At 37.4% G+C, this 27,968-nt stretch overlaps 3 protein-coding genes across 7 annotated transcripts; 1 reads left to right on the top strand and 2 right to left on the bottom strand.

Annotated features, from left to right (window-relative positions):
• Positions 1 to 2,649: 2,649 nt before the first annotated feature.
• Positions 2,650 to 4,616, bottom strand: LOC126661537 (uncharacterized). The gene is made up of 2 exons (XM_050355389.2): positions 3,714 to 4,616; positions 2,650 to 3,569 (listed from the first exon to the last, which is right to left on the bottom strand). Exons 1-2 carry the CDS (start codon positions 4,614 to 4,616, stop codon positions 2,772 to 2,774), a joined length of 1,701 nt encoding a protein of 566 aa, XP_050211346.1. The 3' UTR covers positions 2,650 to 2,771.
• Positions 4,617 to 9,591: 4,975 nt separating this feature from the next.
• Positions 9,592 to 12,616, top strand: LOC126660367 (uncharacterized). Its single transcript, XM_050353832.2, has 7 exons — positions 9,592 to 9,778; positions 9,915 to 10,014; positions 10,149 to 10,269; positions 10,373 to 10,494; positions 10,951 to 11,072; positions 11,167 to 11,326; positions 12,302 to 12,616. The coding sequence occupies exons 1-7, from the start codon at positions 9,652 to 9,654 to the stop codon at positions 12,408 to 12,410; spliced, it is 861 nt and encodes a 286-aa protein (XP_050209789.1). The 5' UTR covers positions 9,592 to 9,651; the 3' UTR covers positions 12,411 to 12,616.
• A 196-nt stretch (positions 12,617 to 12,812) lies between these two features.
• Positions 12,813 to 22,425, bottom strand: LOC126660366 (putative disease resistance protein At1g50180). Of its 5 annotated transcripts, none has more exons than XM_050353827.2 (6): positions 22,318 to 22,425; positions 20,651 to 21,701; positions 17,811 to 19,552; positions 17,059 to 17,134; positions 16,784 to 16,967; positions 12,813 to 13,140 (listed from the first exon to the last, which is right to left on the bottom strand). In XM_050353827.2, the coding sequence occupies exons 2-5, from the start codon at positions 21,690 to 21,692 to the stop codon at positions 16,831 to 16,833; spliced, it is 2,997 nt and encodes a 998-aa protein (XP_050209784.1). In that variant the 5' UTR covers positions 21,693 to 21,701; positions 22,318 to 22,425; the 3' UTR covers positions 12,813 to 13,140; positions 16,784 to 16,830. The 5 variants fall into 5 exon arrangements, with proteins under 5 accessions (XP_050209784.1, XP_050209785.1, XP_050209783.1 ...); XM_050353828.2 differs by having other exon boundaries at positions 12,814 to 13,023; XM_050353826.2 differs by lacking the exon at positions 12,813 to 13,140 and having other exon boundaries at positions 16,647 to 16,967.
• Positions 22,426 to 27,968: the final 5,543 nt, after the last annotated feature.

The following is a 27,968-nucleotide window of genomic DNA, read 5'->3' as shown; positions in this document are numbered from 1 at the left end:
CTCTTCAAACCGATTTAGTGGCCTTTTTAAAATTTTATAATATGCCTCTTAGTCAGTTTCACCCGAATGGTATTAGGCATTTCTTGTGTCTTCGTCGGTTATGCCGACGTCGTAGGATTCCTTTCTCGGTAGAGCTGTTTGCCAGTATTTATGGTCTTATTTTTGGCGGTGCCTATGATTTTTCTTCTTTCAAGATTCTTAAATCGGAACCTAGGCATGTAATAGAGAAAGTGTCTACCTCGGTTAAGAGGATTAGGGAGGATTGGTTTCGGATCTATCATCCCACCGCTTTTGCCGACTTGCCGCAGCGATGGTTATGTGCCTCTCCCGTGACTCTGTTGAGGCGGGATGTTGCGGGGAATGAGACCCATAGGCTTCTCCAGGACGTTTTGAAGACGACTGGTCCCATAAATACTTTCTCCCTTATACCGAAACTGCCTATTGTTAAATTTGACCCGAAGCGGGAAGGTTGTTCTCGGTTTTCTGTCTTGCTTTATTTTGGTGTGTTGTTTTTTATTGGTGTGCTAATACTTGTATATATATTTTTTTTTGTTTGCCAGTGTTTAACATGAGTGCTTTTAACGCTGCTCGGCGGAAGGGTGGTGGTGATGCTGCTAAAGGTTCTACTGCTAAAGGCAAGGATGAGCCAAAACCGGTGGGAAAAACCATAACTTCGGCTATTCCTTTGGCTTCCGTGCCTCCTCCTGCCAAACCGCTGAAGCGAAAAATTTTGGATAAGGGGAAGGGGCCCTCCTTGGCAGTGCCAGTGAAGGATGATGTGGCCTTCGTCGGCGGCACTGACATTGTTGTGGGTTTGAGTGCACCCGAGAAGGAGAAGACGCTGTCTCCTCCGAATAAAAAAGCCAAACTGGTTGAATCGGGGGCTACTCCTGCTGCTCAGGATGAAGTGAGGCTGTCTCCTCGGTTTCTTGCCCGTTATCTGAAATCTAAGTCGATGGAAGATTCTGTTGATTCTTTATCGACTTCGGTTTTTCTGGGGAAGATGGTATCTCTTCCTCGGGACCGGGAGGCGCTGGCGGCCACTTCGCCCAAGGATTTTCTTGACACCAGCGTGTCCCTTTCTTTTCAGGTATGTCTTTTCTGATAATAATTTTGGGTTTTATTTTAAGAAATTTTATTAACTTTTTGGTCGGTTTATGTAGTTGATAAACCATCTTCTGAGCGCACGGTCCTTTCAAGAAGACTTGACTGCTCAAGCTTCCTTGGATCGGGAGAAGCTGACCACGGCTGTTGCTGATTTGGAGAAAGAGCAGATTCAGAGGGCTAATGTTGAGTCCGTCTTGACGAGCAACACCGAGAACTTCAATGCTAAGATTGAGAAGCTGAGCGAGGAGGTCTCTCTTTTGAAGAAGGAAAAAGCCGAGCTTGTTCTTGCGAAGGAGGCTTTTGATAAGGAGAAAGAGCAGCTTCGGGAGCAGCTAACCGAGGCTTTTGACAAGGAGAAGGCTGCCTTTCAGGAAACGATAGAGGGTCATCATAAAAGTTACATGCGTTTGCATGACATTCTCGATGATACCACCAAAATCGTGGAAACTCAACGGGACGATATGATGAGGGAGTTTGCTCATCTAACCGATGCCATGGAGGATGACCTGAAGGAGCGTGTTGGGCCGCTTCTCCGAGCTGATGTTGATCCTATTTGCCTGTATCTTGACATGGAGGGCATGTATCAGAAGATTCAGGATGAACGAAATCTTGCGAAGGCAAATGAGGTGGCTGATGCCGAGCGATGTGCTGAGGAGTTTGCTGCTGAGCTGAGGAGAGAGCTTGAAGATGGTGCCCCTCTTGTTAGGGATGATTTGCCGACTCGTGGTGCTGATGATGGTCTGACCGAGAAGACAGATGTTGTTTTGATTGAGTCGGCTGATGTTGTTGTTCCGCAGAGGGATGCTGAGAAAAACGATGATGCTGTTATTACCTCGTCTCCGACTGTGCAGCTTGAAGTTCGTCATTATGAGGAAGCTGGTTTAAGCGAGAATGATGGGACTTCCTCCGGGGCTGGCTTGTCGGTTCCGGAGCATGTTAGTAATGCTGTAATAGATTAGGATCTTTGTTTCGTAACGAATTTTTGCAAAGTAATATATCGGTTTATTTTTTGTGAAGTGTGGTGTTTCTTTTCTTGACAAGTAATAGATCGGTTTCCCTGTTTGTTTTGAGTTGTGTCTTAGTCTGGTTTTAAGCACTATCCTTTAAAATATGGTCCCACTCGGTTTTGATTTATAGTTTTGAATTTTGTTAAGCTGTGATCTAATTCGGTTTTAAGCGATAGCTTTGAATTTTGTTAAGTTATGACTTAACTCGGTTTTAAGCCATAGCTTTGAATTCTGTTAAGTTATGACTTAACTCGATTTTAAGCAATAGCTTTGAATTCTGTTAAGTTATGACTTAACTCGGTTTTAAGCAATAGCTTTGAATTCTGTTAAGTTATGACTTAACTCGGTTTTAAGCAATAGCTTTGAATTCTGTTAAGTTATGACTTAACTCGGTTTTAAGCAATAGCTTTGAATTCTGTTAAGTTATGACTTAACTCGGTTTTAAGCAATAGCTTTGAATTCTGTTAAGTTATGACTTAACTCGGTTTTAAGCAATAGCTTTGAATTCTGTTAAGTTATGCTATGGTTTGACTCAGTTTTTTCTTTTCTTTGTGTTCTTTATTAATAGGGGAAAAACTTGCATTTTGGGCCTACAGCCGACTTTGACCTAAATGCAAGTGAAAAAACCCCTGACAGACTCGATTAACTGAATGTTGTCTACTGGTAGAATCTTTTGAGAACTCTGGCATTCCAGGTTCTTGGTAGGTCTCTTCCGGACATGTAGGTTAAGTGATAGGCTCCACCTTTTCCCACTTTCTTTACTTGGTAAGGCCCTTCCCAATTAGCTCCGAGCTTGGAGATGCCTGCGTTTCCTCTTGCTATATCCGCTCGTCGTAGTACCAGGTCGCCTACTTCGAATGTCAAAGGTTTGACTCGTTTGTTATGATATGTTGCCATCCTTTGTTTGTATGCTTCGATGTGCATTAATGCTTGATCTCTTCTTTCTTCTAGCAGATCGAGACAAATTTTGGTGTTTTCTTCGTTTTGTTGTTCGTCGAAGTATTGTACTCTGATGGTGGGCATGCCAATTTCGACTGGTACCATTGCTTCGCACCCATAGGTCAAACTGTATGGTGTTCTTCCTGTGCCGGCTTTTGGGGTGGTTCTGTATGACCATAGTACATTGTGTAGCTCGTCGGCCCATCGACCTTTAGCTTCGTCGAGGCGTTTTTTCAGGCCATTAACAATGGTCCGATTGGTGACTTCTGTCATTCCGTTGCTTTGTGGGTGGGTGACCGAGGTGAACCTTAGGTCAATTCCTTTTTCCTTGCAGAACTCTCTGAAGTTTTTGTTGTCGAACTGCTTTCCATTGTCGGTTATGATGGTTTTTGGAATCCCAAAACGACAGATGATTTCTCTTCGGACGAAGCTTCGAACTCGCGCTTCTGTTATGGTGGACACAGCTTCGGCCTCTACCCATTTTGAGAAGTGGTCAACTGCTACTATCAGGAATTTTCACTGTCCACTTGCCGTTGGAAAAGGCCCGACGATGTCTATTCCCCACATGCTGAATGGCCAAGGGCTTACTATTGGGTTTTGTTACGCTGTTGGCTGATGGTGGACGTTTTGGTGGTACTGACATTTTTCGCATTTTTGTACCAGGTTTGCTGCGTCGTGTGCCAGTGTCGGCCAGTAGTAACCTTGTAAAACAGCTTTTCGGCAGAGAGCTAGATGCGAGATGTGACTCCCACATATACCTTCGTGTATCTCAGACAATACATATTTCCCTTCTTCTACTGTGAGGCATCTGGACCAGGGGTGCGAGAAGGATTTTTTGTACAGAGTCCCGTCTCGGTATGAGAAGTGTGGTGCTTGGCGTTTTACTTTCTTTGCTGCTTTGTTATCTTCGGGCAGATTCCCATTCTCGATGTATGAAATGATGTGTTCCATCCACTGATCTAAAGGGTTTATGAGGAATGTGGCTTCAGGATTTTGGATACTGCTGAAGTTTTGAACTGAGCATGGTATGCTCGGCATTATCTCTCTGGATGCTCCTGCCTTTGCTAGTGTGTCTGCTTCGGTGTTTTCTTCCCTGGGGATTTGCTCCAACTCCCATTTCCCGCCCTCTTCGGTAATTTTTGTAAGTAGCTCTTTCACCCGATCTACGTATTTTTTCATTTCTGGGTCTTTCACCTCGTATGTCCCGAGTACCTGATTAACCACTAGCTGAGAGTCACTCTGGATTTTGACATATTCAGTCTTCACTACTGTAGCCATCCTCAGCCCATTTATCAAAGCCTCATACTCTGCTGCATTGTTGGTTGCTGGGAAATTTAGGTGGATTGAGTGTTGCATTTTGATTTTGTGTGGTCCTCTTAGTATTATGCCTGCTCCGGCTCCGGTTATATTTGATGCCCCATCGACCTGCAGTGTCCAGCTGGTAAGACCCTTGTCTACTTCGGTGGGTTGGTCGTGTGTTGTTGTTTCGGCTACAAAGTCGGCTAAGATCTGGGCTTTCATTGCTGTTCGCGGCTCATATTTGATGTCGTACGATCCTATCATGACTGACCAATTGATTAGCCGTCCTGATGTTTCCGGTCTTGCCAGTGCTTTTCGTAGGGGTTGGTTTGTTCGGACTACGACGGTGTGAGCTTGAAAGTATCTTTTTAGTTTTTCCACTGTTAAAACTAATGCGAGTGCAAACTTCTCAATTTTACTGTATCAGATCTCGGGACCTTTCAACACCTTGCTCGTGTAGTATACCGGCTTTTGCTCAGTCAATTCCTCCTTCACCAGTACCGATGCCACTGTTTCATTAGTGACACTTAAGTATAGGTATAGTACTTCTCCGGTTTCCGGCCTTCCGAGCAATGGTGGTGAACTCAGGAATTTCTTGAGTTCTTCGAAAGATTGTTGACATTCATCGGTCCACTCAAACTTTTTTGCATTTCTCAATGTTTTAAAGAATGGGAGACATCTTTTGGCCGAGTTGGACACGAATCGACCGAGGGCTGTGATTTTTCCATTTAGCTTCTGAACTTCTTTAGCTGATTTTGGCGCCTTCATATCTAGAATTGCTTTTGTTTTCTCTGGGTTTACCTCGATACCCTTCTGGGAGATGAGATATCCTAGGAATTTTCCTGCTGGGACTCCGAAGGCGCACTTGTCTGGATTTAGCTTGAGTTTGTATTTTTTTAGCTTTGTAAAGACTTCTTCCAAGTCTCTCGCATGATCTTCTACTTTTTTGGACTTGACGATGATGTCGTCTACGTAAACTTCCATATTGCGACCGATCTGGTCTTTGAACACGAAATTCATTAGACGCTGATATGTTGCCCCTGCATTTTTTAGTCCGAATGGCATTTGTTTGTAGCAGTATGTGCCATTGTCGGTAACAAAGCTTGTTTTTTCTTCATCGTCTTTGTGCATTGGGATTTGGTGGTATCCTTGGGCTGCGTCTATGAACGAGTATACTTCGTAGCCGCTGGTTGAGTCGACCAGCTGGTCGATGTTTGGCAAGGGGTAGCTGTCTTTTGGGCATGCTCGGTTTAGATCTGTGAAATCTATGCACAGTCTCCACTTTCCGTTCGGCTTTTTTATGAGCACGACATTGGATAGCCACTCCGGATAGTATACTCTTCTGATGAAACCTGCCGCTAGCAGTTTGTCTACCTCGGCTCTGATGGCGATCTGTCTGTCTATTGCGAAAGCTCTTTTCTTTTGTTTGACTGGTTTGTGTTTTGGGTCGACATTGAGTTTATGTGATATTATGGCCGGGTCGACTCCCTCTATTTCGCCTGGTGTATTGACAAATTCGACTTCGTTTCTGATCAGCATGTCGGTTATCTCCTGTTTTACTGGCTTAGGTAGTTCTGCGCCTAATTGGACCGATCTTGGTGTTATTCCTGCCAGGCTAACTCTTTCTATCTTTCCGTGTGGTTCGAGCTTTCCTTCATCCGAGTCTGGTATCTCCATTGTTTCAATGGCTAGTGTCTCTGATACCGCTTCCATCGATACCAAGTAGCACTGCTTGGCTATGTCCTGCCTTCCCCTGACTGTTACCACTCCTTCCTCGGTTGGTATTTTCATACACAAGTATTTAATGCATGTGACCGCTCCTGTGCTGTACAACATAGGTCGACCGAGTATGACGTTGTAAGCAAGTGGCATGTCAACAACCATGAACAGTGTTTTAAATTTCTTAGTGATGCCGACCAGGCCTCCTTTTTTGGATCCGTTTTCTTTCCCCAGCTCTACCGTTAATTCTGCTACTCCTTCGGCTTGTACCGGTGTTCCCCCTAAGCCAACTAAGGGGGTTTTGACTGGTTTAAGATTCAGTATTGAGCAGCCGATTCCGAGGTATGCTTGTTTCGTGATTAGGTTAACTGAGCTTCCTTCGTCTACCAATTGTCTCATCACCCAAAAAATTTCTATCAAACCCGAGATTACCAGCGGGTCCTGGTGAGGAAAATCTATTCCTTCCCCGTCAGTTGGACCGAAGCTCACTTCTGGCATAGTTTTCGCCATTGATATGTTCATTACCATCTTCTGCCTTTTCCGTCTTCCTCGTTTATATTCTGGGTCCGTCATTCCGCCTGCTATTGTGTTGATTATTCCTGACACGTTTTGTCTTTTTGGTGGCGGTGCTTCCTCTCTTTTTCCATTGTTATCCCTTTGGTTTCTTCCTCCCGAGTTGTAATTTTTGCTTTGTGCTACAAAGTCTTTTAACCGACCGACTTGTACCAAACGGTCGATTTCTTTTTTCAAGCTTCCGCATTCGTCGGTAACATGGCCGTGACCGTCATGGAACTGACAATATTTTTTCCTGTCTCCTTCAAATTGTAGTTTGGGTGGGTATCTCACTGGCTCATTGTTATTTTGTATCCACATCAAGATGTGTGATCTCGGGGTATTGAGTGGAATGAAAGCTTGGTCTTCTACTTTTATTGGTCGGTGTGGGTCTGCTCGCGGCGGACCGGCTTGTTGTTGGTTCCTTGGTCCGAATCTATCGTGCCTGGCACTTTGATCGAAGTTAGGCCTCGGTGTTCGGAACGATGTTGTAGTTTGTGCGGCTTTTCGCCGTTGTTCTTCATCTAAATTTATGTAGTTCCAGGCTCGGTCCATCAGCTGGGAGTAAGTTTGTACCGGGTTTGTTATCAGGTTATCCCGGAAGGCCATCATTGTTGTGTTGTCTTTCATTGCGTCTATCACAGTATCATCATTCAAATTTTCCACCTCGACCGCTTCTGCGTTGAATCGGCCGATGTAACTCTGCAGACTTTCTCCTGGCTTCTGGTAGCAGAGTTTTAAGTCACTGGACTTTTTCTTTCGTTGTATGCTCGGTGCGAAATGTGTTCGGAAAGCTCTTGCCAGCTCGTCGAAGCTTCGGATGGAGCCTTCTTTTAGGCTTTGATACCAGATGGCAGCTGGTCCTTTTAGGGTAGTCGGGAAAAGTTTGCAGACAGCCGCTTCGGACAAACATTGTACCATCATGACCACTTGGAAACAGCTCAAGTGCGTGATCGGGTCCCCTGTTCCATTGTAATCGTCTAACTGCGGTGTTTTGTAGTTTAAGGGGAAGGGTTCTTCTCGTATTTCTGCCGACAGAGGGTTTCCGATGTTCAGGAAGCTTGTGTTTCTCGGCTCTTTTCTTCTAAATTTCTCCATCTCGGTTCTGACCCTTTCGGTGATTTCTTGCTCCAGGTTCTTTTTCTTTGGGGAATCAGCACCCGAGCTGTGTACGCTCTCCTCGATCTCCACCCGTTTTGGTGTCTTTTTATGCCCCTCTGGCGTTTTATGTCCGGTCTGTGTTGGTTCTGGGTTTTGTTCTCGCGGATTTTTCTCGCGGTTTGTTTCCTCGGGTGTTTTTTGGCCTTGGTAGAATTCCTGTGGGTAAGGTGGTGCGGTTGGTATGTACGGCGGAGTGGTAGTGTTATCCTGGGTAGCAGTTGGGGCTGTTGGTCGAGTATGGACCTGTTGTACCTGTTGGAGGAAAGCTAGCTGCCGAGTATGAAATTCGATGTATTCTTGGATTTGTGCTGGTGTAGGATTTTGGACTTCTGGGAGGGTTTGCCCAGGTGTGGGGGGGGCGTTTGGGGTGAATGTGAGGTTGATGGGGGTTACGCCTGGTCGTAAGAAGGTTTGAGTGGTTTGGTGCGTAGGGGTGGAGTATGATGTTGGAGGAACGTTACTTGACGACGGCATTCCCCACGGGTAATAAGTAGTAATCCCCGACATAGGGCTCGGGTGAACGCCCACCATCGATGTAGTGACCGGGCAAAACGAGCTTTCGCCACCAGCTTTTCTCGGTGGAGCGTTGAGTCCCTCTCCCGTTCTACTGCTTTGCGTATTATTGTCTCCGATTGCAGGATCATCTCCTTCTACTCTACTCATCCTATTAGTTTCCAAAAGGATAGAAAGGGGGAAGCTTTCTTATTTTCTTTCCCACAGACGGCGCCAAATGATAACTAGTGATCTTGAATCGTGGCTAGCTCCGAAGGACACTTCAAGGCCGTACCTACAAGGCACAAAACAACCGTGAGAAGGGTGCCGGAGGAGGATTCCGGCAAACCACTCCGACGGTCTAGTCAGTAGCTGTTTTAGTGAGAGAAAGAATAAGAAGTGAAAAGTGGTTGAGAGTTTAGAGAGAGAAAGAGAATTAACCTTTTTTACCTACTTTTTCCTAGCCTTTTATACTATGTGTGTTGTTCCTCTTTGTCTGGGCCGACAGACCTGATTTTGTTCTCTTTGTCTTGTGCAGATGTTGTCTAGAATGTCAGGGTACGTTCTGACAAGTTTGTCGTTGTGTCTGGTTGAGGGTAAACTCGGATGGCACCGAGGCGGTGTACATGGTGTTCGGTTCGGCCGAGATGGTACCTTTACGTGTGGCGTTCGGTGACCGAGATGGTATATATGGTGTTCAGTTCGGCCGATATGGTACTTTTACGTATGGCGTTCGGTGACCGAGATGGTATATATGGTGCTCGGTATGACCGAGGTGGTAACTTTACATGTCTTGTTCGGCGGCCTAGATGGTATATGGTGGTCTGGTTGATTTAGTTGGATTGGTTTCTTGTCGTGATCTGCCCGGTTTGTGTGTTATTTCGGGTTTGTTCCTTTGTGTTGTTATCAAGAACAAATAACCCCTTTCATCCAGCATCTTTAAAAACACTCGTTAATGGCTGACATGTCTCTCATAATCATATAGGAAAAAAGTTCAAACATAATTTTAATATTTAAATTATTTACCAAAAATTTAAGGGGGTAATAGTCCCAAAAGTAAACTAAAAAGATTTATTTGTTCGATTTTAAAATAATAAGGGTTTAGTTGTTCAGTTTTAAAAATACGGGGGGCTTAATTATGCCCAAATAAAATAAAAGGGCTGACCTGTATTTTTGAGAAAAATTTGAGGGCTTTTTTGTGCCTTCTGCCTACTTTCTGAAAAGGTTCAAGGATTGTTTTGTAAATAATATAAAATATTAATTATATTTTTAAACTTTTCAAAGTCGTTGAAAGACCAGCGCTTTCTTTCTTACATTCTTCTCCTCTCTCTCTCTGCAACAAATACAATAAAGAAAAGCAAAACACACAGAAAATATGAGAAACCGCACCGTATGGGCATGGGGAGTCGCACTTCTATGCTTCATTATACTCATGATCGTCACTCCAGCAATCCCTCAATCTCAAGAATATCACGATTTTGCTGATCAACGCCAATTTTTAGGTAATTTAAACCCTCCCCATCTTCAACAAAGCCAAAAAATTTGACTCATTTCCGAGTACCCAGTACGTTTTTGTATGTTAAAGTTAAGTTCTTGTGATGTTTTTTTAATTGGGTTTTGATTGTATGTGTGATTCAGGAATACCCAATGCATTGAATGTGGTTTCGAATTTTCCTTTTCTTGTTATTGGTGTGGTTGGATTTGTGCTCTGTTATTATGGGAATTACTTTAAGCTGAGGTATGTAGTTTCTCATTTGAATCAGGATTAGTTTTTTCAGTTTATCAACTTCGTGGTGCGATAATTATGTAGATGCTTGTATGTTTGTTGTTTTGAGGTTGGTGGATTAATTTGTTTTTGTGAACTTTAAATAGTTTGCAAGGTGAGCTTTGGGGTTGGACTTGTTTTTACGTTGGTGTGGCTGCTGTTGCTTTTGGTTCCGGATACTACCATCTCAAGCCTGATGATGCTCGTCTTGTGTGGGATCGGTTGCCAGTGAGTTTAAAGGATTACTATTGGTTGCTTTGTTCTTCTAGTTTATTTTGTTGAGTGTTACACATTCATTCTTAGAGTTGCTTATCTTTTGTTAATACTGCAGATGACTGTTGCATTCACGTCAATAATTGCAATTTTTATCATTGAAAGGATTGATGAGAGGAGGGGAACAATTTCCATAATACCTTTAGTTTTGGCTGGCATAGTAAGCATTGCATATTGGAGGTGAGTCCTTTACTGAAGCTAATATTTGGTCTGTATTCTTTGATGGTTTTTGATTCTATCACCATAAATTCTTTGTATAGTATAAGTCATATGCACTTTATTATATCTTGGTTAAAAATTAATGGCTATTCAATGTAGAAGTTATTGTACATAGAGAGGGTATTGCGTAAATGAAGTAAGCTTCACTTAATGGGGGTTATGTTATCTGCTATACATTTTTCTCTTATCTCATTCCCGTCATTGATGAAGTGGCAGGCAGGTTTTGAAAGTGGAGCTTAGTCATTTTTGCTATAAGATGTGTCTTTCTTGAATTGCTTAGAAAGATGTCATTAGACAGTGACACATATGTTAAGGCATTGTACAACCTTTAGCGAGCAACTTAGACTAAGAGGCCTTCATGACCAACATTTCCTGTAGGTCTAATTGTATGGTATATTTTCGTATTTGTTGATCCAGGTTTTTCGATGACCTCCGCCCGTATGCTGTCGTCCAGTTTGTCCCTTGCATTGCCATCCCACTGATGGCTATCCTGTTACCTCCAATGTATACACATTCTTCATTCTGGCTTTGGGCTGCAGGTTTGTAATTCTTACTGAGTAGGGTACTCCGTAATATTCCTAAAGTATTGTAGTGCTCTTGAATGTTGAGCATTCATTATGTCGAATCCTGCAGGATTTTATCTTTTAGCCAAGGTGGAAGAAGCAGCAGATAAACCAATTTACAGATGGACTCATCATGTTGTTAGTGGGCACACTGTCAAACATTTATGTGCCGCAATGGTTCCTGTTTTCTTGACGCTTATGCTTGCAAAGAGGAGCATTGAAACAGAGAGGTTTTCTCTTGCTCTTTTCCCTTCTGCTATAATTTCTTTAAATTTATTATCAGAGATGGTGATACAATATCATTGCTAAAGGGTCATGTTGGACTCTGGTTGTTAAATAGATGCTAATAGATATTTCTTTTATCAAAAGATGCTCATAGATGATGGTGAAAAAAGGGTTCTCTAGTTAGCATTTATAGCATAAGAAACATTTTGAACTTGTAAGAAGCGTCATCATTCCCCGAGTCTTGTGGAGGAAATTTCCTTTTCACTTGATATTACATTAGGATTTTAGGCTGGTTTCGATAAGTTGGGAATTTTAAGAAGAACAAATACTTGAATGCAGCAGCATAAAATTGGTATTCTTAAGAGAAAAAGGTGTACTTGGTCTCCTTTAGTTTTGGAATGCCAGCAGCTTTATTTGTCATAGGACTTGACATCTGTTTAGGGCACGATATACTTATCATATAGGCTACTATTGTTATGGTGCTCTTTTCTAAGGCCTTGGTGAGATTTTGCTCATTAAACCTGAAAGCATACGGAGAGAAAGTAAGAGGTGCAGCTAAATTTTTGATTAAAGTTTTTTGATTGGTTTAGACTTTAGCCAATAGCCGTAGAAACTAGTGAACAAACTCTGCTTGCTTATACTGCTGGCTAGGATGCTGATTTGCAGACTGTTAGTCGGTTCTGTGTTCTTTTTTCCATATACAACTATGTTTCACACAATTACTTTGAGTTCTACGTTTCGGTGTTTCATTTCCGTTTATGTAAGTACTTCTGAAACTCCGACATTTTATATTTATATGTATAAAAAAATGTCCTTTCGCCATTTCCCATTTGAGTATTTTCTGTTGCATTGTTCGTACAATATTGATTCTTATAAACTAATTTTACTTGTAAAAAAACAATTAGATCATTTATATGTTCCTATGATCCTTTCATTCTGTGTGTTTCTCTCATGCATTTGCTATGGAAATTTCAATACAGGACAAGTCTATACAGAAAATGGAAGATTTCATGGACAGTGAGCAAAGAAAATGGTGCAAAAGTGGAAAGTGTTGACTGTACTTACACAAGTGTACCTACTGGGGAATAACTCTAATCTCTATATAGACATTAATCTCAGTGTAATTGTACACAGTACACCTGTAAGCAGATCATAATCAGAAGGTGAACGCTAACGCAGTTATCAAATCCTCGACCAACTTACATGAATACAACATCACAGTAATACAAGTTATAGAAAGCTGTAATTTTCAATTGAGTGAAATCAGTTGCAAGTTTTCATGTTGGTTGTAAAAATTGTGTTCTACCTAACTATCTTCGGTTGATAAAAATGCCACCCAAGGAAGTCGCACGACTATGAAAATGTCTTTGCCATTTGAATCGGAGAATTAATGGTGGAAATTGGGTTTTAATTTTTAGAACCGCACGATTATATAACTAGGCCCAGCCTAATCATCTCAAGTGCTGCTAATGTGGTTACTGAAGGTACCAAGACAGTTGTTAAAGCAGCAAGAGATCAAACCAACAGCAGCCAGGATTTTCTTGCATCACATATCGGAGAAGGTTACCAAACTCAAAGCTATGGGGTCTTGGGTAACCTAAAGTTATTGTTTATAGCGAATCGGAACGTAAAGAATTTAGAGTTGAGCATGTTGGTGAAGAGTATTGGAGCTGTTAATGTCCTCCCAATCGAGCTTCTTCATCTGTGAAACAAGCTTAGAAGTATCAGGCTGAGGTTCTCTTCCAGGTTGACTCAGCGTATAATGGACGTGCTGACTTCTCTTACTTGAAGGGTATTAGTAGACCTACCATTCGTGTCTCTGGGTCATAAATGTTTAGACATAAAATACGATTAGTTTAAACACGAACTCAATCATTAATTGAATTTGGTACATAAAATTTAAACACTACACATTTAGAATATGACTTACACGATACGACACGTGTAACACATTAGGTTACATTAAATTCAAACCTATTTATCTTATATTGTCAATACAAATGACAATGGGGTGGGGTGGGATCGGATAAGCCATCCATCCCCATCTCCAAATATATGGAAAATCTCTAGGCTTCTTTAAATAAGTACCCTACATGGCTATACTTAATTAGATTTTTACTGTTGACCAAAAAAACGTTGATGGCATACTTTTTAAGTTTCTAAATTGCACAAATAATTTTATGATATTTGAGGATTATTGTCAACTATAAAAAAGGAAGGAAGTGGTTACAAGAATCAAAATCTCCTACAAAATCTCAAAGCATAAATATATAGCAATTAATATTCAAAAATCTTTAATAATCCTTAATTATAGCAACTGATAATTTGAATTATATGCCATAAACGACAAAAGGGAAACCAAAAAAATAAAATGATTAAAAAAATGAAAACAACAAGCATTTGAGAAATAAAAAAAATCCAGCAAAACAAGAAATTCAAATGTAATTCCCATATATAATGGCAAATACAAGATTATTCAAATACATGATTCTTAAAAAACAAATAACAATTTTTTAAAAACTAGCTGTAATTATTTTTTCAACAAAAAACGATTTGATTTTTTTTAAATAATAAAATTTTACTAATAGTTACCTAATGGTTAACTAATATGAAAATTAACAAATTTTTTATTTTATAAATGCAAGAATGACAACATTGAAAGTTCTGATATGACGGAGTATGCAAGGAAGATCTTTATGTAGACATTGGTTTTACTTTTCAGTTAACTAATAGTATACTATGAATCATTAAAAATATCAATTTGTTCTTAATAACTTAACATTAGGTTGAAAAATAAAGTTAATATGGAATTAACATGCAGTTAACTAATAGTATGCTATTACTCATTAAATAGGCACAGTTAGTTAACTAGTAGTCACATATTAGTTAATTGTAATTAAAAAAAGTAATTATCAATATATATTCATATTTTATATAAAAATTCATACAAAGTCAGTTAACTATTAATTAACCATTAAAAAACATATAGTTAACCTTAATTATTTGTACATCATTGCCAATATCCCAATTATAATAAAAAAGACAACAGCTGCCAGACACCGCGCCTTCGTTTATCATTCGCTTTCGTTCATCATTCGCCTATCTTCGTCCCACTCCAACGACTGCTTTCTTCATTCAACTCAAACCGCCTTCGTTCATCGTTTTTTTCATCAGTTTGACAGAAAAAAACTGCAATATAAAAATTTAGAAATGCTTGCAGAATTAAAGTTTATGTTATGAGTTAACTAATAGTGTACTAATAGTTACCTAATGGTTAACTAACATGAATACTGACAGTAATTATTTTTTAAAAATGCAGGAATGACAACATTGAAGGTTGTTGTTTATTATAAGATCAAAGGAATTTTAATTAAAGACGATGCCGGATTCTGAACTCTAAAAGCAATAACATATAAGGATTTTTTAGAACAATTACCTTGACATCAACGGATTTCTTGACGTTTCTGTCGTCTCCTCCATGGCTTCATATCTGCGATTTTTGGACGTGCGGCGGCAGCTTGGCAGCGGCGGGCTTGAGACAAATAGTTAGCTGAGGGCTGCAGCAAAAAACGAACTCGATGGCGGTCGCGATGGCGGAGGGCTTGCGTCGGAGGCGCGCTGAGAGAGATGAAGAGATTTCTCGGTTGGAGGTGGGTTTTTTGGCAGCCCTTGTTTTCGTCATTTTTAGAAGATATTCAACCTAATTTCTAAACAAAATGGGGAATATTTTGTTAATGATAGGAGTTACAGATTGAAGGCAAGAATCTAGGGAAAATATATGAGGAAAAGGAAAGTGCATATAAGGTTCCAAAAATCTAGAGAAAATCTTAAGAAATAGGAAAGTAACGAATTGATTGTGGGTTTGCTGAATTAACAGTTAAGTATTTGTCAAATTTATAAACTTATTTGTATAAAACATATATTGATAAATCAAAAAAAAAGTTTGTAACCGTAAAAAATTAAAATGAATTTGGTCACCGTAAAAACCACAATATTTTGGCCCAAAACAGTATATGGGCTAATTTTCTCAAATCTCTATCCCCATTTCTATTTAATTGATGGTGATGAATCCATTCTCGTCCAACTTTTGAATATAACAAGTTTTTATTTTATTTTAAGTTAAAGACTAAAAGTTTTTTTAATTATAATCAATGTCGTTAAAAATTGCCCTAACTATTTGAAAAAAATATATATATTTATTTATATAAAAATGATGTTATTTTTATTTTAAAACAATAAATTAAATTTTAAGTTTTCTAAATTTAAAAAACTACAACTAACACTAATGCATATTTGCATTTGTTTTTTTGTTTTTATCTTTTGAGCACTATACAATTACACACACACACACACACACACACACACACACACACACACACATATATATATATATATATATATATATATATATAAACATTTTTATAATGAAATTTATACAGAAACAATTTAAATTACATAAAAACATAAATGATATATATTCAAGGTCTAATGTCTTAAAAAAACCCGACCTTTTAGCCCCTTTTCAATCATACCCTGACGTTGAAAATTTGTCAATTTTACCCTATTTTGCATTTTTGTGTTTCAATTGTACCCTGAAAAATTAAATTAACGTCTTTTTCGTTTGGAAATTTGTTTAAAACATTCTCCATGTCTAGCATATATTAATTGTACGTTTTTAAAATTTATTTAAATTTAGTTAAATTAATTAAGAATTTAAGTTAGTGTTAATATGATTATGGGTTTTAGTTAGTTTTATAAATAAAGGACTTATTTGTAATTTTTTGAATAAAAAAGAATTTAATTTCATGTTTAAATTTAGTTAATTGAATGATTTCATCATTTAAGTCAAAAAATTAATAAAAATTAAAAAATTGGGGTACAATTGAAAACGGAAAATTCAAAAGTGGGTAAAATTGACAAATTTTCAACGTCGGGATGGAATTGAAAAAAAAATTAAAGGTGAGAGCTTTTTGAGTGATTAGGCCTATATACAAATAATAAATATTCACATATATACTTCGGGTTCCCATGAGATGGGGACTACACACTCTCCATCTCCATGGATGGAGAATGGACTTTCCTCATCCTCGTATACATGGAAGTAATTAATGGTAATTCCTGGCCTCGTTGGGAGCGGATCCTCATGGAGAACGGAAAAGTTTCTCCCCGTTGTCATTCGTACGTGATTGTGCGGATGAGAGTTGATACTAGGTAGTGATAAATTAGTGAGATTTTTATTTTGGAGTGTCTGCAAAATACTTTAGTATCACTACTTTGAGCTATTTATTGCGCCAGAATTCCTAATTTATAAATTCAAAATGAAAATTCAAACTGAATAAGGGACACATCACCATCACCATATATACACCTCTGCACAATCTGCAGAGGTTTTTGAGATGTTAAACACTGCCATTGCCAATGACCGAGCTATGAATATCACGTCAACTAAAAGAGGAACTTACATGACCAAAAGCATGTCGTTACCGATAAGAATGTGACTCGAGCTGTTCTAAAATGCAATCCTCCTTCTATTAATAGGTTCTGTGCGACACAGTTTTCGGACCACCATCACTACATCTTCTGGATCCATATCCCCAATTATAGAGAGTTCTTTTAGTTGCATATCAAAACTAACTGATTTAACACCTGCAATATGCAGAATATTTATGTGTTATAGCAACAAATTGTCTCATATGAAATAAGTAGCAAATTCTCAAAAAGCCAAATAATACAATACCTGAAACGCACGAGACTGCCATGAGGACTTTGCGCTTACTTGAATCATTTGAAAAATCCAATTTAAAATTCATTTTCTGCCATTCAAAATACATTCTGCCATCAGTTAATATAATATATTCATTTATATAGAATCAAACAAGAAATTATATTTTTATCATGCATGCAGATTTGTTGTGGAGAAGAATCACAAATAGTGAGCGTTTAAACCATAACAAGCAATGCCATCACTTAAATTTCCAAATTCTGCATGGCGATTGATCGTTTTAGTATATTCAAACCACAATTTTACAAGAGCTTGATTGAAATGTCTCTAATGTTCACCGAATTTATGGTTGATCACAAGAAAATCCTATTAAAAACAAAATTCATTTGTTAGCAATATTCACTTTCTAAATAAAGCAAATTATGCTTTCATCTACCAAACAGTTAACAAAAGAGAGAAAACATACTAGCTACCATACTTGAATGGTCAAACTAGGAGTGTGCATTCGATTTAGACAAACCAAAATTTAATTTTTTCCAAAATCGACCAAACAAAATTTATAAGGATTTACAAAAATTCAAACCAAAATAGTTGGTTCTGTTGGTATCAAAACAAAATTGAAACTTTTTTACTTCTAAAAGAAAACCAAAGAGAAAACTAATTTTTTTATAATGTCAAACCAAACCGTTTGTTGGTTCCGGTTGTTTGGTTTAATTCGATTTTTGCACACTCCTAAATCAAACCAAGTTATCATAATAGATGATTACCATATTTGAAGTAGAATGTAGAAATTCGATCAAAGGCACATGTTGGACTTTATAGAAGTCTTCTCCTCCTTCTATCATCTTGTCTTTGAACGTCTTCGGCATTGAAATGATCTTAAGTTCTCGAAGAGATGCAGCAAACCTCAATCCATCAGGATATGACTTTAAATACCAGCAGTTTGATATGGTCAACCGACATAGATTAGGAATAGCTCCTTCATCTACCCTCCATACCTCAAATTTTGGTTGCCCTTCAACTAAAAGTGTATGCAGTAGAGGAAAATCTTCCTTCGAACAAATCATTTCCTCTCCAATGAACACATTTTCACATATTTGGAGGACCTTCAAGTTAGGTAGCTTCCCTAAAGTTGGCATTGGGTCTTCTGCCAGTAGACAATTCTGTAAACATAAATGGGAGATGTTTGGAGGGAACTCTTGATAATCTGGAATCTTTTTCAACCCCATATCTAACTTCAACTCATGAATATTAACAAACGATGACAAGAATAACCCAATGTCTAATTTTCCGTCACTATAATCATCAATTATGGATAGAGATTGAAGATATTTTAGTGAGCCATTTGGCAGTTTAAAGGTTTCTATTGAAGTGAAACCGTCAGAAGATACTCTGATGCCCAACTCCCTCACATTGATCATATTTGCAAGATTATTCATATCGTAGTTATTTACTCTCAGATTCACAATTGTTCTCAGGTGTCTCAGGCTAGCCAACTGAAACCCCGTTCCTGTAGAATGATTAGAAGGGAGATATAGATGTCTCAGTTGTTCCAAATTGAAGATCTCGTTGGGTACATACATATATCTGCCACCTGTATATAAATCTAGTGTTTGCAGTCTCCTTAAATTACCAATACTTGGCGGAAGATGTAGCACCTTTGAATTCCGTAAACTTAAGAATCTCAAGTGGATGAGATTACCAATGTCTTTTGGCAACTTCCCTCCATTAATATTAACTCCCTCAAGATCCAACACTCGAAGCAGTTTCAAACTGTCAAATGTTGCTGCACTTAATTTCCAGAATCTCTGCCAGTATCCGTTTCCTGAGTCATAGAAGTATAAAAGAGACCTGAGTGTGTGATGGTTTCTGATAGAATTTCGAAGATCAGTTTCACGCCTATCTCTGTTCAGATGTACGGCAAGTCTTCGAACTAAGGAACTCGGAGAGATCTCATTGTTGTGAGAGTAATTAATAATGTCAAGAAAATTCTCCTGCTTTGCTTTCTGCAAGCATAGATCTCTCATAAGATCATGCATGCGACAAGTTCTCATTTTAGAATTTGAATCTGTTTCTCCCACTTGAATCATACACCTCTCGACCAGCTCGTGTAAGTGCCGTTCAGCTACCTCCTCCATTGATTCCTCTCCATCATCTTCAAGCTGCACCAAAGGGATGAATCCTTCTGCCATCCACATCCGTATCAATTTGACCACAGGTATCTCATAATCTTCTGGAAAATTGCCCAAGTTCAAAAAGCATGGCTTCAACCGAGCTGGTAAATCATCATAACTTAAAGCTAAGACATCCAGAACTCCAAACTGTTCTTGCCCGTGAATTTTGCCTCTTCTCATGTATGATTTAATATTGTCATGCACAATTTGCCACTCATGAGCTGTATATTTTGTAGCCAAAAGCCCTCCTAGCACAGTGACGGCCAAAGGCAAACCAGCACAATGCTCAACCATTTTCTTCCCTAGCTCCTCCATTCTAGTAATATTTATTAAGTCTGCAAAAACAGAAACAGGGTTGAAACTGAAAAGAGTATCAATAACCATGTCGAGAATGAACTGCAGCTCTTGATTCCAAAAACTAAAAAGCTCTAGCGCATATAGTTGGATAAATAAGGAAAATTACATTTCATATGTAGCAAAAAGTATGTAATTTATATTCATGCTACACTATCATCATACTCATAGTAGCATGTACTGATGAACATGACAAATTTGAAATAATTATTATCCCATAATTTAGAGTCACAAAGATCAAAAGTCATTTGCAAGCCGCACTTTTGTTGCCATGATTTATACATTATTGGTTTTCATGCATACTTCTCAAACATTAGGTAGTATACTGCCTATTGGACGGGCTAGATTGAATGATGCGCTTGTTTAAACTACAGAAAGGGTTGAGCTCAAGGCTGTCAATAGTTGTTCAGCAAAGTACTTGTACTCTTCAGCATGCTTATGTCTTCTGGATTCTAAAAATTTTGGGGAGACTATAAATTATTTATTCATTTCTTGAGTCCATCAGTAGCCTTAATGAGCATAAGCTTCTATATAAACTTGTGCCGAACTTTATTCTCATCCCTCTCATTTTTACTTCATTGTTTGACCTGAAATGGGATCTAGATCATCAAGCAACTACAACTAACCTTTTCTAGGTGTCACTAGAAGTAGCAACCTGAAATCGGTTGAAATTGACATTAAGCACAACAATTTCAACCTTCCCCAGTTCACACAAATTTGATCTTCAATTTTAAATTGTTCTAAGATACTATAAATGATGTTTTTGTGCATATAATTTTGAGAGAGATAACAAGAGCAAGTTCTAAAGACATGCACGAGAAATTTGTTACGAGTCTAAACCAAGACTTGTGCATTACACCTCTTTGTGCTCTCATTTCTAAAATTATATTTGGTAGAATTGAAAAATCTTGTAATCCCTTCTAGCAATCCATTTCCTATATAATTGGCTTGCTAAAACAATTCCATAATAAATTCAGATCTTAATATCTATACATTCATGATTATTTAGCATAAATGGAGAACATGGTGAAAATTCTTTAAATGAATGAAAGCCATGATTGACATCAGTAATTTATTACCTGTACGATCTTTTAGAGGTATTGCTATCCTTTGAAGTAGATCCCAACTTTCTTCACCACTTAGACATTGTGGTTCACAAAGGAACCCTGTCGGATCTACGTGCAAGGCTACTTCTCTCTTACGAGAAGTGAGCAAGATTTTACTGTCCATCTCTTGAACAGGAAAGGCAGCCTTAAGCCTATCCCAATCTTGAATGCTCCAAATGTCATCAAGAACCACCAAACATTTCCTCTCTTGTTGAATCTGATACAGCTTTTGCGCTACCTCTTCATCTCGTAGTTTTAAAATTTCATCCCTCTGCTCTAAAGATGGAGAAATGAGTTTAATCAGAATTCCTTCCCACACATCTCTTGGTTGACATTTCTGCGATATACATGACCAAGCGAAGCAATCAAAATTACTCCGAACCTGACTATAATGATATATTTCCTTAGCGAGTGTGGTCTTCCCCAAACCACCCATACCCCATATCGAAACAACTTGGCACGAATTTTTCGATTCCACTAAATGTTTCACCAGCTGTATATTGATTTCTTCTCTCCTAATTATATGTTTTTCAGCTACATGCGAGTAAGACCATCTTAGTTGCCGTTGCCTCTGGTATGCGCTGCTTGAAGTTTCCGAATTTTTCATATCTCTTACGCCATAAGTTTCCAAGCTTCTGGTGAGGTTAGAAATCTTGGCAGTAAGATCTTGAATCCTACATCCTATTTTGTGCGATTCTAATCCTTCTTCCACAATGCAAACAAACCTTTTGAGTACATTAATGAAACCTCCTCTCCTCTTGGAAGCTACTTTCACAGCAAAGCTTTCAATTACATCCTCTGCATCATAAGCAAGATCTCTGATTTCCGACACCCAGTTACGCACACTCTCATCCTCATTCATTCTCGAATCTGCATCTTTTAAGAAACACTGCATTCGCCTGAGCTCAATCTGAATACCCTGAACTTCATCATTCACGCCACTCAATAAGATAGCTTCTTGAATAAGCAAATCACCCAACCTTTCCACTGCAAACGTGACGACAGCCTCTGCCATTCCAATTCACTGGAAGGGAAAACAAGTGTAACAATTTCTCGTCTCAATCGTAAAATGTTATCTGGAATAAAAAAAGTTCATTTTGCATAAAAAAAAAACAAACTGATGTAGATGATGTTACGAGAATTCAGGTTAATTTGATTTTCAGACAAGGTTTACTTCAAACAACTGCAAAAAAATATTAATATCTTTCTAGACCCAATAATTCTAATTCATTCATGTGCTTGCTTTCATTACTTAAGAATATGATGAATAATAAGCTACTAAAGGTAGCATGGGAAACAGGACACGGACACAGCTAAACAGTGTTATTTTAAGGTTTCTATGTAAAAATGAAGTTTCGTATCCGAAATGTCCAAGTGTCCGTTTCTGAAACAGGGCATACGTGTCCGCGCTACACATAAAGCTTCAATTTTTCCACTTTCACCAGGCAAATTTATGAACCTCAACAATTTATGACCTCACCAGGCAAACTCCTTGCTAATTTGAAGTTCATAACTCACAAAGCTAAAACCCCATTAACGGAATTGAGTTGATAAAAAATTGCATATAAGTTTTGGTAAGAAATGAACTAGCATGCTTACATATCTTTCACCCACAAAAACAAAACAGAAAATTTAAATACCTTTTAATCTGCAGTTTGAAACAATTACTGAACCTAGGCCGGCAACTCCAGTCTTCCACTCTAACCAACTGCCGGTAGATTGACCATTTTTGACAAGTAAACGGAGAAAAACTCATTTTTATTCTTCTTTGGTAAAAGGTACAAAACAACCCTTGTAGTTTTCGTAAAAATACATAAACCCTTAAACTAATTATTGACACAATTAAACACTTGTTGTTTAAAAACAGAATAAGTAAACCCTTCCATCCATCATCGCTATAAACAAACATTAATTGCTAGTGTGTCTCTCATTACCTTAACAAAAAAATGGATTAAAAATAACTTTAATATTTAAAATATTTATAGATTTTGTATTTATGAATTTTTTTAACATTTTTTTACCATCTTTTTTCTTTAAACACCAATAATTAAATAATATATATTATTTTTTTATAATTGGGGAGGGAGAGCGCTTGTGGGAGAAATTGAACCCACGACCTTAACACTTTTTTGTCCAGTATTTATACCATTTGAACTACAACTCGTTGATAGTTAAATAATATTTTAAAAAATAAATATTTAAAAAACTCTGCTAGTCAGAGATTGTTTTTTTTAATTAAATAGTATTTAAAAAAAACAACCTCTGACTAGCGGAGTTTTCTTTTCTATCTACTTAATGTCAATTCACCTAATTATTGGCGTTTATTAATCTTTCTTGTTTCTCTCTAGCGAGTGAAACTTTTTCTTCTTCTTCCACACTTCTCTCCTCCTTCCACTCACCTCCATAGTCACCGTCTTAGCCACCACCTCCGTAACCACAGCCTCTACATTCAGCCCGTTACCCCTACCCGCCACTGGCCGCTAGAGACCCTCTGCTTTGTCTAAGACGAAGCTCAAACGCTGAGCTTTGTCTCAAAAGAAGCTCTTCGCCTCAGACGAAGCTCAGATGCTTGGTTCATCTCCAACAAAGCGGTGGGTCTCTAGCAGCCAGGGGCGAGTGAGGGTGGCGGCTGGCCGCGGAGTAGGGTTGGTTGTTCGCTAGAGGTCGTTTTTTTTTTAAAAAATTGTTTAATTAAAAATAAAAAATATCGATTTAGCTCTCTAGTTTAAAGTTTCTATCAGTAAAAGACTAATGAAGGATTAATTTGAGAGTTATTGTGTTTTTTAAGGTAATTTTTTGAACCTTTTTCCTAATAAATTTGATTGTACTAGTCGCCACATAATCAATTTAACTTTCAATAGTTAACGGAAGGGTTTATTTGTATAATTTTAAAAATTTACAGGGTTTAATTATTTTATTTTGAAAACAGAGGGGCTTTTTTGTGTCCAAAATTAGTTAAGGGGTTAGATATACTTTCATGTAAACTATGAGAGTTTTTTTGTATTTTTAGCCTTCTTTTTTTCATATTTTTTTTTATGAGGTGTATAAGGGATGTGCGCGCATGCGATGTGCCCAGCGGGGGACTCCGGTTCGCTCCCCTTTATGGCACCCTTTATGGTTTTAACTAGAATCTCACACAACGGATGTGCCACGTCATTTTTACAACAAGCCAATAATCATTTGCGATAAAGAATTTTTATTTATTACTTATTTTTTTATTATTAAACATTTGCACATGGCTAACGCCTCATTGGTTTGTTGCACGAATGACGTGGCGCAACCGTTACGTTGTATAATTATTCGAAGTGGAATCGCTACCTAGTTAGGCTATGAATACCTTTTACACTAAATAAACGCCCCACTTGCTTATATATGCATAAGACGTTGTGCATCGGATCAAAAGATTCGGGTTTATGGACAATAATTAACTCTTATACTTGGTTTACTAATTTTATCGATTTAACAATGTCATGATCCGATTTTACGGCATTGCAACCGGCGCTTGGAAACGGGAGTGATTTCTCCTGAATCTGTAACAAGTCTAAAAAAGACAAATAAATAGTCAAGCAAAAACATACATTCAGTTGTTCGGGGGCAAATGGAGATTCCAACCTTATACCAACATGGCATTAACAATTCGTCAAACAAGATTCTCAAACCACGACTCTCAGAGGCAACCAAGATTCTGACTCTTATCTCAAAACATAAACATACCATATGCTCGGGTCCAAAATATTGAATCCAAAATATCATATCATAAATATAAAACGTTGAAACAACTTCACGTCAACATCCGAACTCTAGGGCTAATAATCACCCATGGCCTCTGATCTTTAAGGCTACGGGCGCTAAACCCCTTGATATTTAAAAACGGGCGCTAAACCCTCTAAACTTTGTGTCGACGCTCACTAAACCCCCCCTAAGCCCTAAATATGACCAAAATACCCTGACGACGTCTTTTCTGGTAACCTGACATTCTTAAAAAAAATATCTGACACTGTCACGTCATCTGCCATGTCAGCAAAATACCTTAAAAAATTCAAACACCCAAAATACCCCTAATTTAATTTAGAAAAAGACAAAAAAAAAAACAAATCAACTCAATCTAACCTAAACCATTTGATTAACCATAAAAACCAACCCAACCACCAACCCCACCCAACTACCGCCGCCACCCACCACCGCCGAAAAATTTTCCGGTCATCTTCTCCGAGTGAAAGATGACCGGAAAATTTTCCGGTCATCAAACCTTTGGATCTGTTCTTGAAATAGATCCATGGTGGATCTGTTGCAAGAACAGATCCGTGCGGATCTATCATCGCGGATCTATTGCAAGAACAGATCTGCGCGGATCTGTTCTTGGAACAGATCCATCGCGGCTTATATATCCTTAATACTAATTTAGCTATTATTTGATATAATTATTAAATGAGAAAATTACTCTAAGCCCCCTCACATTTGTCATAATTTACAGTTTGATATCTTTTATTTGAAAATCAAACAATTTGGTACCTCACTTTCAATTCCGTCAACAATAGGGGCTTCCGTTAGTTCCTTTAATAATTTAGTATTCACTTTCAAACGATTTGGTACTTCGCTTTCAATTATGTTAACGATTTGGTACCTCGCTTTCAATTATGTTAACGATTTGATATCCCACTTTCAATTATATTAACGATTTCAATTATATTAACGATTTAATACCTCATTTTCAAACGATTTGATACCTATATTTAGTAAAAGGTTGTAAGTGTTTGTAAAATTAAAACTGAGGTACCAAATCGCTTGATTTTCAAATAAGAGCTACCAAACTATGAATTATGATATACGTGGAGGGCCTTATATGTTCTGTTTCTTTTATAGCCATTTTTGAATCGAACCGGTTTTTCTGACACCATGTCGTCCACGTCACCGCCAACTAAGCAATTGGCTGGCATGGCAGCTGAAATATTTAAATAAGGTTTGGTTATAACTGACACAAAAGAAATAGGTTTGGTATTTTTAGGTGAATAAACCTAATTTTAAATTCAAACCAATTTTTAAATTTAATAATTAGTAAATTAATTATCATTTATAAAATTTATATATATCCTATTTAATACTAATTAAAACTAATTTTAATTTTTTTATTAAACTTAATTAAATCTAATAAATTTATATTATAATATATTTTAATGAATATGTAATTAAAAAAATGAATTAATGTATTACTTAATAATTAATGTTGAATTAAATTTGGTGAAAGCGTTTAATGTTCATGATGATTTTGAACTTGATTTATTATTTTTAATGTTGTTGAGATCTTATTATGACTGAATTTAGGTAATAAATAAAATAGTTATGTGTAAATTAAGGTAAGTTTTTGGCTATGCCGAGTAAAATAACATATGCGTTTATACTTATAAACATCATGATATATATTGATTACACCACAATGAGCTTCACTTTTTAAAGAAAAAAATGAGAAAAAAATTACATTCGTCCTTTAAATAAGCAGTCTATTAAGTGATTATTTTTATGTTTATGTGTGTATAGTTGAATTATGAACACTGTCGTATGCTTGGTGTGTATATTACTGTCAGACGAGCAATTGGGTCTCAAACAGCGGCGGTGTCAACGAACCGACGACTGAAACTTAAAAATAAATAAATTTTAAGATGAATATGACATTTTTTGTTTTTTATAGAATTTAAATTAATTATATATCCATCAAATATGTAAAAATAATTTATTAGAATTAATTAAATTTAGTAAAAAATAGATTAATTTTAATTAGCGTTAAATAAAATATTATTTATTAAATATATTTCAATTTTATTATAATATAATTAATCATTTAATTATTTAATTTTAAAATTAGTTTTATTCACAAAAAAATACCAAAACTATGCATTTTGTGTTAGTTATAGCCAAACCTTATTTAAATATTTCAGCTGCCATGCCAGCCAATTGCTTAGTTGGCGGTGACGTGGACGACAAGGTGTCAGAAAAACCGATCCGATTAAAAAATGGTTAAAAAAGAAACAGAACATATAAGGTTTGGCTAAATCTGGTGATTTTTAAAGGTTTGGCTATAATTGACACAAGACGTATAGGTTTGGTATTTTTTAGTGATTAAGCCTTTTTATAATTGTATTATTTTTAAAATATACAAACATATACAATGTGTTAACCTGAGTACTACATTCATAATTTGTTTCATTTTTACTTTAATCATGGAAGATCACAATTGAACTAGTACGGATTAAAAAAAATCATGATTGAGCGGGTCAAATTACGAGTCAAGTGCGAAACATGTGAAGCGAAACTAGGTTTTTATACGTACAGATAAAAAGAAGGGTCAGCGACGAGAAAAATTTGGGGTGCCTTTCGCGGAATTAAGCGGAATTAAACCATTTTTGTTACCCATTAGGAGCAGCGATAACCCCTAACCCTAAAATTTAAATTATCACCAATCTTCAACTCACCTTCTTATCAGCTTGCAACATAACATTCAATCAGACTCTTTTGAATTCTCATGTTACAATACTGAACACACCACTTCATTTCTTCATGGATCACTCTTAAATATTTTCAGTCCTTTTTAGGAGGAAAATTTGTATAATTCTGCAGTTTCTGGATCATTTTGCTTCCACTAATTAACTCAGGTTTGACTTGATCAGCTTCACTAGTCTATGGAGTACTTCTATTTTGTATATTAGGCTTGATAAAGTTTTTGTCTACTTATGAATTTTGTATAATTTGTCTCCCAAAAATGATCAAATAATAAGAGAAGGGTATGTTTTATTTGACATTGACAATTCACTGTCTTCTCAATCTAATACTCTGGTTTGGTAAACTTGGATTAAGAGATGTATAATTCATTAAAAAGTTGCAATCTTTATTTTCAAAGTTTAATTTTGCATCTGATAGGAGTAGGGTATGTTGGGTTTTTGATATTTGGGTGCCTCAGAGGCACCCAAATTTCCGGATCAGTGCCTCTTTCGGAAATAATTCCGAAAGAGTGCCTGGACCCACATGTTCCGCATTCTAAAAATGCGGAACATGTGGGGTTCCGCATTCCTATAATGCGAAACATGTAGGTCCAGGCACTCTTGGAATTAATTCCAAATGAGGCACAACAATGGAAATTTGGGTGCCTCAAATATCAAAAACCCGGGTATGTTCAATATTGAATATTTCATTTAAAAGTTGCAATCTTTAATTTGAAATTATAATTTTGCATCTGATTTGCATATTTCAATTAAAATCTGCAATCTTTAATTTCAAGGTATTAATTTTGCACCTAATA

Source organism: Mercurialis annua, linkage group LG8, assembly GCF_937616625.2.
Source record: "Mercurialis annua linkage group LG8, ddMerAnnu1.2, whole genome shotgun sequence".
In the NCBI taxonomy this organism is placed as follows: domain Eukaryota; kingdom Viridiplantae; phylum Streptophyta; class Magnoliopsida; order Malpighiales; family Euphorbiaceae; genus Mercurialis; species Mercurialis annua.
This window is presented reverse-complemented; position numbering and strand designations above follow the sequence as displayed.

Excerpts from the sequence above, each read along its gene's own strand:
- LOC126661537 (XM_050355389.2), bottom strand. The coding sequence starts at position 4,616 with ATGATAGGATCGTACGACATCAAATATGAGCCGCGAACAGCAATGAAA. Across the intron at positions 3,570-3,713 it reads CACACGACGCAGCAAACCTG|AAATTCCTGATAGTAGCAGT; the intron begins GTACAAAAATGC and ends AGTGGACAGTGA.
- LOC126660367 (XM_050353832.2), top strand. The coding sequence starts at position 9,652 with ATGAGAAACCGCACCGTATGGGCATGGGGAGTCGCACTTCTATGCTTC. Across the intron at positions 10,015-10,148 it reads GGGAATTACTTTAAGCTGAG|TTTGCAAGGTGAGCTTTGGG; the intron begins GTATGTAGTTTC and ends AACTTTAAATAG. Across the intron at positions 11,327-12,301 it reads AGGAGCATTGAAACAGAGAG|GACAAGTCTATACAGAAAAT; the intron begins GTTTTCTCTTGC and ends ATTTCAATACAG.
- LOC126660366 (XM_050353827.2), bottom strand. The coding sequence starts at position 21,692 with ATGGCAGAGGCTGTCGTCACGTTTGCAGTGGAAAGGTTGGGTGATTTG. Across the intron at positions 19,553-20,650 it reads ACCTCTAAAAGATCGTACAG|ACTTAATAAATATTACTAGA; the intron begins GTAATAAATTAC and ends CTGTTTTTGCAG. Across the intron at positions 17,135-17,810 it reads TACATTCTACTTCAAATATG|AAAATGAATTTTAAATTGGA; the intron begins GTAATCATCTAT and ends TTTGAATGGCAG.